The following is an 11,991-nucleotide window of genomic DNA, read 5'->3' on the forward strand; positions in this document are numbered from 1 at the left end:
CTAACATTCCAGGTAGGGTAGGTCAATTGTCTGGCCAAGGGACACCTCACCCCACCAGGAAGGCAGGATCACCTTAAGCCATGCTAAAGAGATAGCTAGATTAATTCATTCTTTAGATTAGGGGCTTACCCAGGGACTCCCTGAAATGACTATCACCAAAGAATCTTGTCACTTACTGTGAGCAGAGACTTCAGGAAGTCAGCATATGCTAGCCGAGTTCAAAAGGGTGTTCGACCATAAGTGAAACCATTTTGTGTAACCTGAAAACCATTGCGTGTGACTTGGAATAAAATGTAATGCTTGCAAGGTAAGGAGCCAGCAACAAGGCAGCTCCAATGCGAACCAAGCCTATGGCAGGTTCTGATATGTTAATGAACCAACCCCACGATAACTTGATATGTTAAAGAATCAACCCTAAGCTTCAAGCCCAGATAGGACAAAAAAGCTAATGCCCATTGGAACATTACAAACAAAACAAAACAAAAAACTCTGGAACTTTGGAGGCAGCTCCAGGGTGGCACTGCTGTGCTCCTGAGACACCGTGTCTCAAGCCTCTGTGCTGATCCTCAGGAGCAAGGGGCCTGACCACTAGCTCCTATGGCCTTCAGGTTTCTGGCACCCTTGCAGAGTTCACACATGCCTGTCTGTTAGGGTTAGCCACTGGCTAAAGTTCAAGGATCTTCTGGAACTTCCAACAGTGTCATCTTCCTGGCCTGCCACAGCTGATGGGCCTCCAAAGTGCTCTCACAGGAGAGGGATAAGATTCCCTAGTACAGACTGTGGCATTTCCTGCCGACTTTTCTGGCTTGGTGAAGCATCTGGTTGCATGAGACTACCGTAATCTTTATAATAGCCCAGTATCGAGAGGAATGGTCAAGTGACTATGAATATGGGTGACCAAGCATATTCAAAAGGCAAATCTCTAGTGGCCATCATAATTGCCAACCCCCTTACAGTCCACTGGCCCCACTAGTCACAAGGGCAGGAAAATGAAAATTGCTTGAGGGGTTATTTTCTCTTTTGTGTTCCTTTGTGGGACACTGAGAATATTTTTTTTTCTATCATTACTAAAAGAAGAAGGAACAAGAATTTAGTTGGTGTGAGCCCACCATATTAGAAGTGCCCATGGCTACTTAAGGTCTCAGGAAGTTTCTCTTGGGAAATAAAAATCAGACACTCATAGGCAGACTCTCTAGGTAGGGTGCCTGCCATTTTCTTTTTCAGCATCTGGGAGGAAGGGGGAGAGGAAGGAACGGAGGGACAAAAAGAGAGTTCTAAAGGTGAGCATTGCCTGAATGATCTCTAAGTTCGGTACCAGGAGCAGCAACCGCTGATGCACCTCTCCAGCCCCATTCACCTTGTTTTGAAACAGGATCTCACCCCTTCACCTGGAGCTTGTTGATTCGGCTAGGTGGGCTGGCCAATGAGCCTCAGGGATCCACCTGTCTCTGCCTCCCTTGTAACTGTGTGTATAAACACTCTCCATTATACCCGGTGGGGTGGTTGGGGGGGGCAGTTTCTGAGCATTTAATTCAGGTCCTCACACTCACGTGGCAAGCACTTTACCATTTGAGCTATCTCCCCAGCCCTCGACACTCACTTTTTAAGAGTTATAACTTATTGAACTCTAATTCACATATGGAACAAATGGCCCATTTCCGGGCACTAACTGGTTTAAATAAGTTGACAGGCTTGTACAGGCATGACCTTAGCCTGCTTTGGAATACTTCCACCGCCGCTCTGTGCTAACTCCTAGACCTAGCAACTGCTAGCCTGCCTTTGCGTCCGTCTGTTCTGGAAAGTTCCTACAAAAGGAACTACGCATGTCGTTACTGGCTCCTGTCAGTAAGCACTGGGTTGTTTGGAGTCTCCTGGGTGTTGATACATATGTCAACTCATTCTGTTGCTAAACAGGATTCCATCGTGTGGAGGTGCCACAGTCTGCTTATCTTCCTCACTGCTCAACAGAGAGACGGCTCTGTGGTTAAGAGCACTTGCTGTGTACACATGAGGACCCAGTTCAAATTTCCACCACGCGGATAAAAGCCCGGCACAGCTGCAGAGGGCCCCACAATCCCAGTGCCGTGGCAGGCAGAAACAGGAAGATCGCTGGACCTTTCTGGCTGGTAGCCTGGCTCCAGGTTCAGTGAGAGAGCTTGTGAGAAGGGATTAAGACAGAATGACAGACGCCTGACCTGAATACACATGCACATATACCACGTACACGTCAAAATGCACACAAAAGGCACTTGAGCTCTTCACAGTTTGGGACTCCCCTTGCTGAAGTAGCTTTAAGTATCCAGGAACAAGTCCCTGTGACATATGATTTCCTTTCTCTTGACTAAAACGGACTGGAGTAGATCTGCTTGGTCAAGTGGCAACTTCGTATTTAGCTGGTGAACTGTTTTCCAAAGTGCACGAACCATCTTACAAAACCCACTAGGAATGGGCAAGGCTCCCAACTTCTCTACAAGGTACCAACAACTGCTAGTATCTCCATTACAGCCATGACAGAGGACATGGAGCGGCATCTCACCATAATTCTCGTTTACATTTCCCAGCAACATATGACCGTGAAGGAATCTCTCTGTTGGTTTATTAGTCATGTGTATGATGTCACTGCAGAAGTGTCTTCTTAAATCTCTGCCTACTTTTAAATTGAGCTGTGCTGTTTATATTCTAGGTACAAGTCCCTGTCAGATATAGCAACTGAAAAGATTTTTCTCCCACTTAGTGGATTGTCTTTTAAGTCTTTTTATAGTGTTTTGTGTGCTGTGTACTTTTTAAATTCAAGTCAAGTCCACATCAACTTCATTTTTATTTTCGTCATTTCCGCTTTTGTGCCATATCTAAAAGCCATTGTGCAACCCAAGTCACAAACATTTAATGTTTTGTTCTCTGACGCTGGGCTTTATTAAGTTTATTTTAGCTATTTGGTGTCACTGAAACTACATGTAAATTTCAGAAATTTTTTTTCTACCTTAGACAAAATCTATTGGGATTAAAGAAATTGTATTGAATTCCCTGCAGCACTCTTGGAAGTATGGACATCAGTCCTGGAGCACTGAAACTGGTCAGTGGAGCACTCTAGGCAGTGATGATGTCAGTCTGTGGAGCACCCTAGACAGTGATGGTGTCAGTCTGTGGAGCACTCTAGGCAGTGGTGATGTCAGTCTGTGGAGCTCCCTAGGCAGTACCGATGTCTGTCTGTGGAGCACTCTAGACAGTGGAGCACTCTGGATAGTGCCAATGTCAGTCTGTGGAGCGCCCTAGACAGTGGTGACATCAGTTTTTTGATCCAGGTAGTCCTGAAGTCAGTCAGTAGAGCACTCTAAGTGGTACTAAGGTGAGTCTGTGGAGCACTCTAAGCAGGGTTGCATTCTCAGCAACCCTGACATCTCAACAATATTAAATGTCTTCATTTACAAACAAAATGCCTTCCCATTTATTTGTGACTTGGTAAATTTCTTTCAGCAAAGTTTAGTTATTTTCAGTGTATAAGCCTTTGAAACTACCCCAGCTTATGTGGTGTGAGATATAATAATTACATATAATATATAATATTATATAATAATATAATGTGGTATTCCTTAACAGTGGATCCAAAGGAAGGGGACACTCATGTGCTGTGCCCTGCCCTGCCACCATGTCCCAGCATCTAGAAGGTACATCTCCTAGGATAGTGAAGGACAAGAGCAGATGTGCCTGCTCCTGGAAGCTTATTACCCAAATGTCAGCCCATATGTACCTCGCCCAGGTGTCAAACTGAAGGGCAGACCTGGTTAGCAGACACAGAAGTTTCTCTCCTAGTCATTATGAAATTCAGGTTCAAGACCAGCCTTGGTATGTGGTACATGATTGACAGCTGGGGAAAAAGTCCTGAAGCCAGTATGACACTGTGAAGCAGGCAATACATTCCAGAGAGGAGGCTGAGGCCAGGCTAGGCAGTGCAACGTGCCCAGGGTGGAGCATCCACCTCATGGCAGCAGGGGAGACTGGCACTCCTTATTCAGCCCTGCTCTGTGCTCCGCCTGCGATACTGAATTTTCCATCTCCACTACAGACTACTGTGGGAGGATTCTCAAGGTGGGCCTTGGGATAGGTGCAGGACACTCCAAGGGACTCTTGTGGTGCTGTGCCAACCTGGATCAGTGGGAAAGGCTAGGCAGGGCTAAGGGCCTCTTGAAGTAAAGAATGGAATACATATGGCACTGATGCCTCAACATGGCTGTGGTGACCCATGTTGGCAGCCCTGACCCGGAAGCAATAGGCTGCTGACCCATGACAACTCTTTCCAGGAACCTAAGTCACTTCTCAGGTTGTCCTTGGTAGGCCCAGAACCTCCAGAGGCAGCAACCTGCTTTAAGCCTAGGAGGCCTTTATGACATTGCCCTAGCTTCTGAGAATTTCCCCTCTCCAGCTATACCTGTTTGTATCCAGCTGTTCCCGAGGTCTCGGCTCACAGAAGGCATGGCCTTAAACGTTGGTGCCTATCAGCTGTGCCTCAAGTCACAACGTAATCCATACCTGACCTGTACAACCCAGTGCACCCCAAAACACAGAGCTCAGTTCAGCTTCTAGTTATCGTTTCCACAGCCTAATTCCTGCCCAGCTCCTCTAGGGGTCAAGGCCAGCCCTGTTCTATGCAGAGGATATCCTTCAGAAACTCTCAAAAGAATACAAATTGTAAAACTAGAAGGATTTGTTTCTCTCATTATAAACATGTTGTTGGTGATTGGATTGATAGGGACCATGTGCTTAGCACCTACCCTGCACCCTTCAGACACCCCTTAAGTAGCACAGGTGTGGTGGCCTATCCAGGTGTGTCCAAGCTGCAGCCTGCAGGCTACATGTGGCCCAGCACATGTGAGGATGGTAATGTCATATCAATCTCAGTGTCAAAGGCTAGACAACCCTGCATACAGAAAAAGAAGCTTAAAGTAGTTAAGGGTCTTGTTTAAGCTATTCAGACATGGTGTTGGGGTTTGGACAGGGGCTCTTAGCCTCACATTCTCAGCATATACACATTAACTCCCGAGTCTCAGAGACCCAGAAGACTCCTACCGAGCCACACAAAGACCCTGAGCAAATCTCTTGGCTGTTGTTCCCAGTGGTGGGGACAGAACCTAGGGTCTAGTGCAAGCTAGGTAAGTGCTCTACCTGGGCCACCCTGTGTTCCCTGCTGGTACTGACCTGGAATCTTGGAGAAGGTCACCTGCTCAGGCTTACAGAAGAGCAGATGATGGTAGCAATCTGAGGGTCATAGTCCCCAGGTAACATCACCCAGCTTACTTGTGTGACACCCACAAGGTGTCACGCTCTGATCTGTTGCTTTTTAATCTAGTCAGGAGAACCCCTGCTAACCCCACTTCTCTCTTTTGGCCCCGAGACAGCCACAGCCTCCTCCAGGGTTGACAGCGTCCCCACAGTACCCCCACAGGGTGGACGTGATCTGTCTAGAAAAACCAGAAGAAGACGCCCTTGGCCCTGCTCTACAGGAAGTGCCCGCTGAGAACACAATCGCAACCACAGCACTTCCGAGGTGCTCATCTCGCTCAGCCTGGAAAGCCCGAGCTGTTTGAGAACAATGCTGTGCAATTTACTAACCAAACCAGAGCTGGCAGGGAGCTCCAACCTAACAACTGCTTGTGGGCACACAATGCCAATTAACCAGCTACAGAGGCAGGCTCTGCTTCTCAGGTCACAACCATCCCAGCCCCTAGGCCACCAGAGCAGGAAGAAGTCATCCCATTTCCTGGCTAAGAGCAGCACGCCTTCCTTCTCTAGGTACAACTCAAGAGCACAGGTCAGTGGCCTACATCTCCCAAACTCCCAGGTAGTTCATATCCATCTTCCCCTGCCCACCATCCTGTAGGCGCCCAGCAGGGGGTATCCTCCAGTTGAGTGCCACAGGGAAGTGTTATATAGTGGTAGATTGCAGGCAGGGACTGTAGTGCATCCACCTGCATAGGACAGAAGTCTCTTTCTCTATCTCTGATTATCCATGCTCCATACAGGCACACAGGCCAGGGCTCTCACTGAAAGCCTGGATATCCAGGGCTCTCACTGAAAGCCTGGACATCCAGGGCTCTCACTGAAAGCCTGCTCTGTGGAAGGGAATTAACACCAACTCTTGTTCCACCACTCTGTGAGACTCTTTCCCCTCCTGGTCTCAGCCCCTGTCTATACAGAGTGAGGCCCCAGTTACAAGAGTTTTAAAGACAAGGTGCATCCCTGTGTTGTGCTGAAGCATGGATGTGTCCCTTGTGAGGGCTGCCTACCCCATTCCATAATCTACCACCATCCCACATACACACAAAACTGGATTTGGTAGCCCCGCATGGTGAGAGTCTTGTGTCCTTGCCACAAAGATGTATCGGGTCAAGTTGACGGTATCGCGTGGAGACTTCCTCTAAACTGAAATTTCCTCAGAACTGAAGCAAGAGTGAGGGTCCTCAGACTCCAGAATGAAGAGAAACTTGGAAGCTCAAAAGGTGACCGTATCCAGCAGGCCCCACCAGAGGTTATAAAAGCAGTAAGCAACTGAGGGGGTGGGGACACTGCCCAGCTGGTCAAGTTGTCCCTAGCTGTTCAGGGAGCTGCAGGGATGCAACTTGCATGAGTTGCCACCCACACTGGTGTGAGCTTTTCAGGGATGGCTTTCAGTCACTCACGTGTCTGGAAGCAACATCTCACCGGTACTCCTATAAACTCACTAGTTTGCTAAGCTAGACCAGGGTGGGGTCGTTTCTCTGGTCTGTCCTATCTGGGGTGAACAGATGTCCTTTGAACTCTCCCGTTGTTAAGACTGGAGGGTGAGGATCCAGTTGCGGCTCCGGCCATACCTTGCTGAAGCTCTTGCTCTCCCACACCTGCCCACAGGCTCCCTCTGGGTCCTCAGCTAACTGACTTCTAGTCTCCCACCTGGGGAAGTGAGTTGACATTAAAGTGGGTATGGGTGGCCACATACCCTGCTCCCCACCCCACCCCCTTCCCTGCCTCCTGCCTGGAAATGAGAGAGGTGGCTTCAGGCTCATCCTGTGGAATCTCCCCCACGCCCAAAAAGGTGTAAGAAGAGACCCCCTCCCCACCTCTGTCAAGTGGGCTCTGATGTCCTCCTCAGCTGAATCCTGCAAGTTGTACTCTTACCTCCACACACACACGTACTAATAAAGATAACTAAAAACTAAAAACAAAACAAAAGCCAAAAACTACATCTGGGTCTGGACCCCCAATACCTACATAAAAAGCCAAGTGCAGTACTGTGCTTGTAACCCCAGGACTGCTGAGACTACATCCAATACAGTGCTATCAGTAAGCTCCAGGTTCAAGGAGAGATCATGTCCCCAAAAGTAAAGTGGAAAGCAACCAAAGAAGTCACCAGATGTCTATTTCTGGCCTACACACACACACACACACACACACACACACACACACACACACACACACACACACGAAAAATGCAAAACAAAATCCAAACTAGGTCTTGTATACCATCTCAATGACTAGAATGTGTGGTACACAGCAGGTATCAACATATATTTGTTGCGAGCTGGGTAGTGGTAGTGCACGCCTTTAGTTCCAGCACTTGGGAGGTGGAGGCAGGCAGATCTCTGTGAGTTTGAGGCCAGCCTGGTTTACAGATTGAGTTCCAGGACAGCCAGGACTGTTGCATAGAGAAACCCTGTCTCAAAAAAAAAATTACAAATTAAAAAATGTATGTATTTATTGAGTAAACTCCACTGCCCTTATGCAAGTCCCTGACCTGACTCGGAAGACTCAAAGCTCCTTCATGGAGAGTGATGGTCGGGTGGTAAGGAGGAGCTGTGTTATAGTTTGGAACGGGACTGTCCACTAAAGTTCCATTTTCAAAAGGAGTGTCCTTCGATTGTTGCAGGGAGGTGACAGAGCAGTTAAGAGATGTGGTTTAGAGAAAGGCTTTAGGTCAGAGCCGCATCCTCCCTCAGCCCCACCTATGATGCGCTACATGGCTGCCCCACGCACGCTGTTTCACCACAGCCCCAAAGCAACAGGATGAACCAATCACTCATGGAAACCCCATCCTCTCTGTCTTTAGAAGCTGATTATCTCAAGTATCTTGTTTCCATGACAGAAAGTTGGCTTACACATATGTACCTGAGTTAGCATCAGGCACAACGTAAATCTTCCAAATGTCTATACAGAGAACTTATAGACCTTTTAAGAAGAATTTAACATTGGTTCAGAGCTAATTCCTGGTGGCTCAGGGTGTCACCGAGTTCCAGCATCAGGAATAAGGGCTCAACGGATGCAGAGGCAGACAGGTCACAAAGCAGAATCACATCCCAAGTCCACCTCCCAGGGACCACTGAAGTCCTGAGCCTGCCCTGTGGTGACTTCCCCGTCCTGTGTTCAGTTGACAAAGGCATGATCAGCAGCTGACGGGAACCCTGCCCTGCTCCCTGACCCTTGGTGGCTAACCAAAGAAAGCCTCAAAGCCTCAGGAGCCTCTCCAGTCCCAAACAGTGACTCACTGTCAGTCCCTCATCCCTAGCAATGAAAGTCACCATCTAGCTGTCCCTGCTCCCTTCCCATGTAGCCTGCCTGCTAGGATTGCGCAGCAGCCGTAATGAATGCTGTAGGGGGCTGGCGAGATGGCTGATGACCTGAGTTCAATCCCTGGACCCCATGTAAAGGTGGACAAAGAGAACTGATTCCACAAAGTTGTCCTCTGACTCGGCACATGCACCATGCCATGCACATGCCCCACCATTATATGTACATATATACAGTAATTAAAATGATAATAATAAAAGAAGCCAGTGGGCTGACCTATGGGGATTCACTCATCCCCATGTGGCCTCCATACTGGAACACATGTGCTTTTATAATCACTGGCACTCATACAAAGCAATTTTTTTGATGGAGTCCTCTTGCATGTACCTGTGTGTACACACCTGGATACAGATATGACTAGGAGACAGAATCATATGTATGTGTCCTGTTGTGTATGTATGCATAGGAGCATGCCCCAAGGTGCATGTATGTGAACAAGCATGACAGTATGCATATACCATGTGTGTACATGTCCCTAGGAGCATGCTGGTATGCATGTGTGTGCATAAGCAACAGTCAACAGATGTCTACTTATGGCCTACATACATGCACACACACATATCTGCACGTGTGTGAATAAGTATGCCAGTGTGCATGCATATGTACATATACAAGAATGCCAGTGTGCATGTGTATTGTGTACTTGAGCACATGGTGTGTGTGTGTGTGCGTGTGTGTATACTATGTGTTTATATACAGGTATACACAGGAGCATGCCTGTATGTATGTACGTGTGTGCATAAGCTTGTTGGTGGGCATGCACATGCATGTGCAACATGAGCATGCCAGTGTGTGTGCCCTATGTACAAACATGTATACACAAGCATGTTGATATCTGTGTGCCTATGTGTGCACATGTGAGCACAAGCATGCCAGTGTGTGTTCCCATGTATGCACACAGGTGCACAACATGCCAGTGTGCATACATGTGCTTGGGAATCAATAGAAATAGATCACACTCCCAGGACAGGGGCCACACAAACCTTCACCCCCTTGCCCACTAACTCTGTGCCACCCCTCAGCTGAGACCTGTCCTTTGTGTCCTCAATGGCCTCTTGATGGTCTACGACATTGTATTGTCAGGCTTTGGGTGACAGTGAGTGGCAAGCCACCCTAAATGTTTGGCCGTTGTATTAGACGTAGGACACGTTTAATGAAAACAGAGAGATCTACCACTTCAGTGGATAGCCGGGATGCCCAATTGTCTGTAACACTCTAGAGTACTCCCGTGAAAGGGACATGCATGACTGTGGCCTGCGTGGATGGGGCTCCGGCCTCTTGAGACAGCACACATCCCTCCTGGTACAACCAAATGTTGTGTGCCGTGGGGACCCACAGCAAGCGTGAGCCCTCTGTCTGGTCCACTTGAACTAAACCAAGCCTTGCATGCTCATGGCTGGGATGAGTGCCCCCCCAGAGTCTGAAGACAGCCCAGCAGAAGCCTCATCGACCTGGGCTTTGGGCATCTGGGGCACTGTTTCTCCTGGGACACAGAGATTAGCTGGCTGTGGCTCTGTTAACAATCCAACTGAGGTTGACGATCAGGTACCTGCCACCAGATAATTCCTACAGAAGCCCACTGGAGTCAGTGGCGCCCATCACCTCCCACCTGACCAGTGTCCGTGGAAGTAAAATTGTGATCTGCATTCATAGGTGGTGCTGTAAACTGTATCTGCACAGCTAGAAGTGGGTGTGGTGGCCTCCAGCTCCTCACAGAGGAGTGCCTCCAGGGCACGGTGACTCTGCCTTTAGTATATGCGGAGTGGGGTAAGAGGGTCTGGGGACAGGACAGTGAGTAAGAGGGGAATGTGAGGACATCCTGTCCCCAGTTCCCAGACTTGGTTAGCAAACAGGCAAGCTGTCCCTGAGCTGACAGCAGCCTCCCCATAGGCTACATTCTGCCTGTTCCATGAGCTGAGGCAAGCAAGGCCTGGAGACTGCCTCGCTGGCTTACCACCCAAGGCACCTGCTGCTTACTATTGCCTACAGTCATAGGCGAGGAAGAACCGAGGTCCCTGGGCTCACAAAGACACCACCCACGTGTTGCATAAGATCGTCACCTGAAAGGAGCAAAATGAATCACCCACACTTCTCCAAACAGGAAAACAAAACCCAAAGTGGTTAAATGGGTATTCCAAGATCATATAGCTTGGGATTCTGTGGGAGGGTCATCATTCCAAGCATCTGGACCCCCAAAGCCACCGCCTGGACAGCAGCCCAGCATGCTCTCCCTGCCTCACCTCAGTGTGCAACCCTGGAAAGGCCCCCTCCCCCCATCCCACCCCACCCACCCCACCTCACCTCCCCCCACCCCACCCACCCCACCCACCCCCGGCTTCTTGAGAGTGTTGTAACCACCTTAGTGGTTACAGGTAAGCAGGCTGCCCTTCCAGATGGCGGAGGCAAAGGCTGAGGTCAGGGTTCCTTCCAGCAGGTCAGAGGTCTCTAGGCTAGGGGACTCTGCCTCACTCTTGCTTATGGACTCCCAGAAGGTAGCCACAGAGCTGTGACAGCTCCTCCCAACGTCACCTGTCAGCCTAACCCTGGGCTTCCTCCTGCCGGCCTCCCGCTGACGCTTCCGGATTCTTGAAGCCTTGGTCCTGAAGTCAGGGCACATCCCCACCTCCCACACTGCTCACCTGGAGAGGTGGAGCTTGGCAACCTGCAGCCAGCTACCCCTCTGCCGGTGCCCTGCAGGCGGCTGCCCACCCCGAGGTCCCTGTGTAGCCAAGAAAGGTAGTAGCATCCCAGTACAGTGGGGTCTCCATGATCTGAGAAGCTCCTCCAAGTTCCCATTCTCTACAGTGTCTTAGGCACTTGCTTACGTTGGTGCCCCAACCCAAATTCTCCATCTGATACATTCAGCCCAGGTAATAACAATAGCAACCACTTCCTGAGTAGCTCCAGGCCAACACCAGCCAAGGCTGCGAGGAACCCAGGAGCGCCGGGGGCCCTTGCCAGTCTCTCCAACCTCCGGTCAAGACTGTTTTCTCTGAGCCCCTCTTCCCCTGTGTGCCTCCCCGCATCCGCCGCCCCACCCCCACCCCCGCAGTCCCCGCTGTCACCAGGGCCACACTCCGGCAGGCCACTGCCTCCGGATCCAGAACTTCGAGAAGTTATGAGTGCCGCACTGATCGTACTTGGGTACCTCGCAGCCAAACGGATAGACAAGCCCGGGCGCAGCAGTGTGCGCGGCTGCCCGCCCCCATCCCTGACCCCTACTAGACGCTGCAAGCAAGCCCGGCGTTGGGTCCCCGGGACGATATCTCTCACCTTGAAGAAGCTGCGAAGGAAGTGGACCACGCCGAGCATGGTGCAGCCGGGGCGCAACGGCCACCCGCTGCTCCTGATCGCTCCGGCGAGTCAAGCTCCAGACCCCACCCCGCGCCCCGCCCC

The 11,991-nt window shown here is 50.0% G+C and overlaps 1 protein-coding gene across 2 annotated transcripts in view; it reads right to left on the bottom strand.

The window, feature by feature from the left end:
* Positions 1–11,989, bottom strand: part of Arhgef4 (Rho guanine nucleotide exchange factor 4) — a 151,015-nt gene extending 139,026 nt beyond the window's left edge. The window contains exon 1 of one of the 2 annotated variants that reach the window (XM_052745178.1): positions 11,869–11,988. In XM_052745178.1, the coding sequence (XP_052601138.1) occupies positions 11,869–11,907 (39 nt within the window). In that variant the 5' untranslated portion in view covers positions 11,908–11,988. Of the gene's footprint in view, positions 1–11,868 lie in introns of both variants that reach the window. The other variant, XM_052745179.1, reaches the window with a different exon arrangement.
* Positions 11,990–11,991: the final 2 nt, after the last annotated feature.

Source organism: Peromyscus californicus, unplaced genomic scaffold (assembly GCF_007827085.1).
Source record: "Peromyscus californicus insignis strain IS unplaced genomic scaffold, ASM782708v3 Scaffold_19__1_contigs__length_69161282, whole genome shotgun sequence".
Lineage (NCBI taxonomy): Eukaryota > Metazoa > Chordata > Mammalia > Rodentia > Cricetidae > Peromyscus > Peromyscus californicus.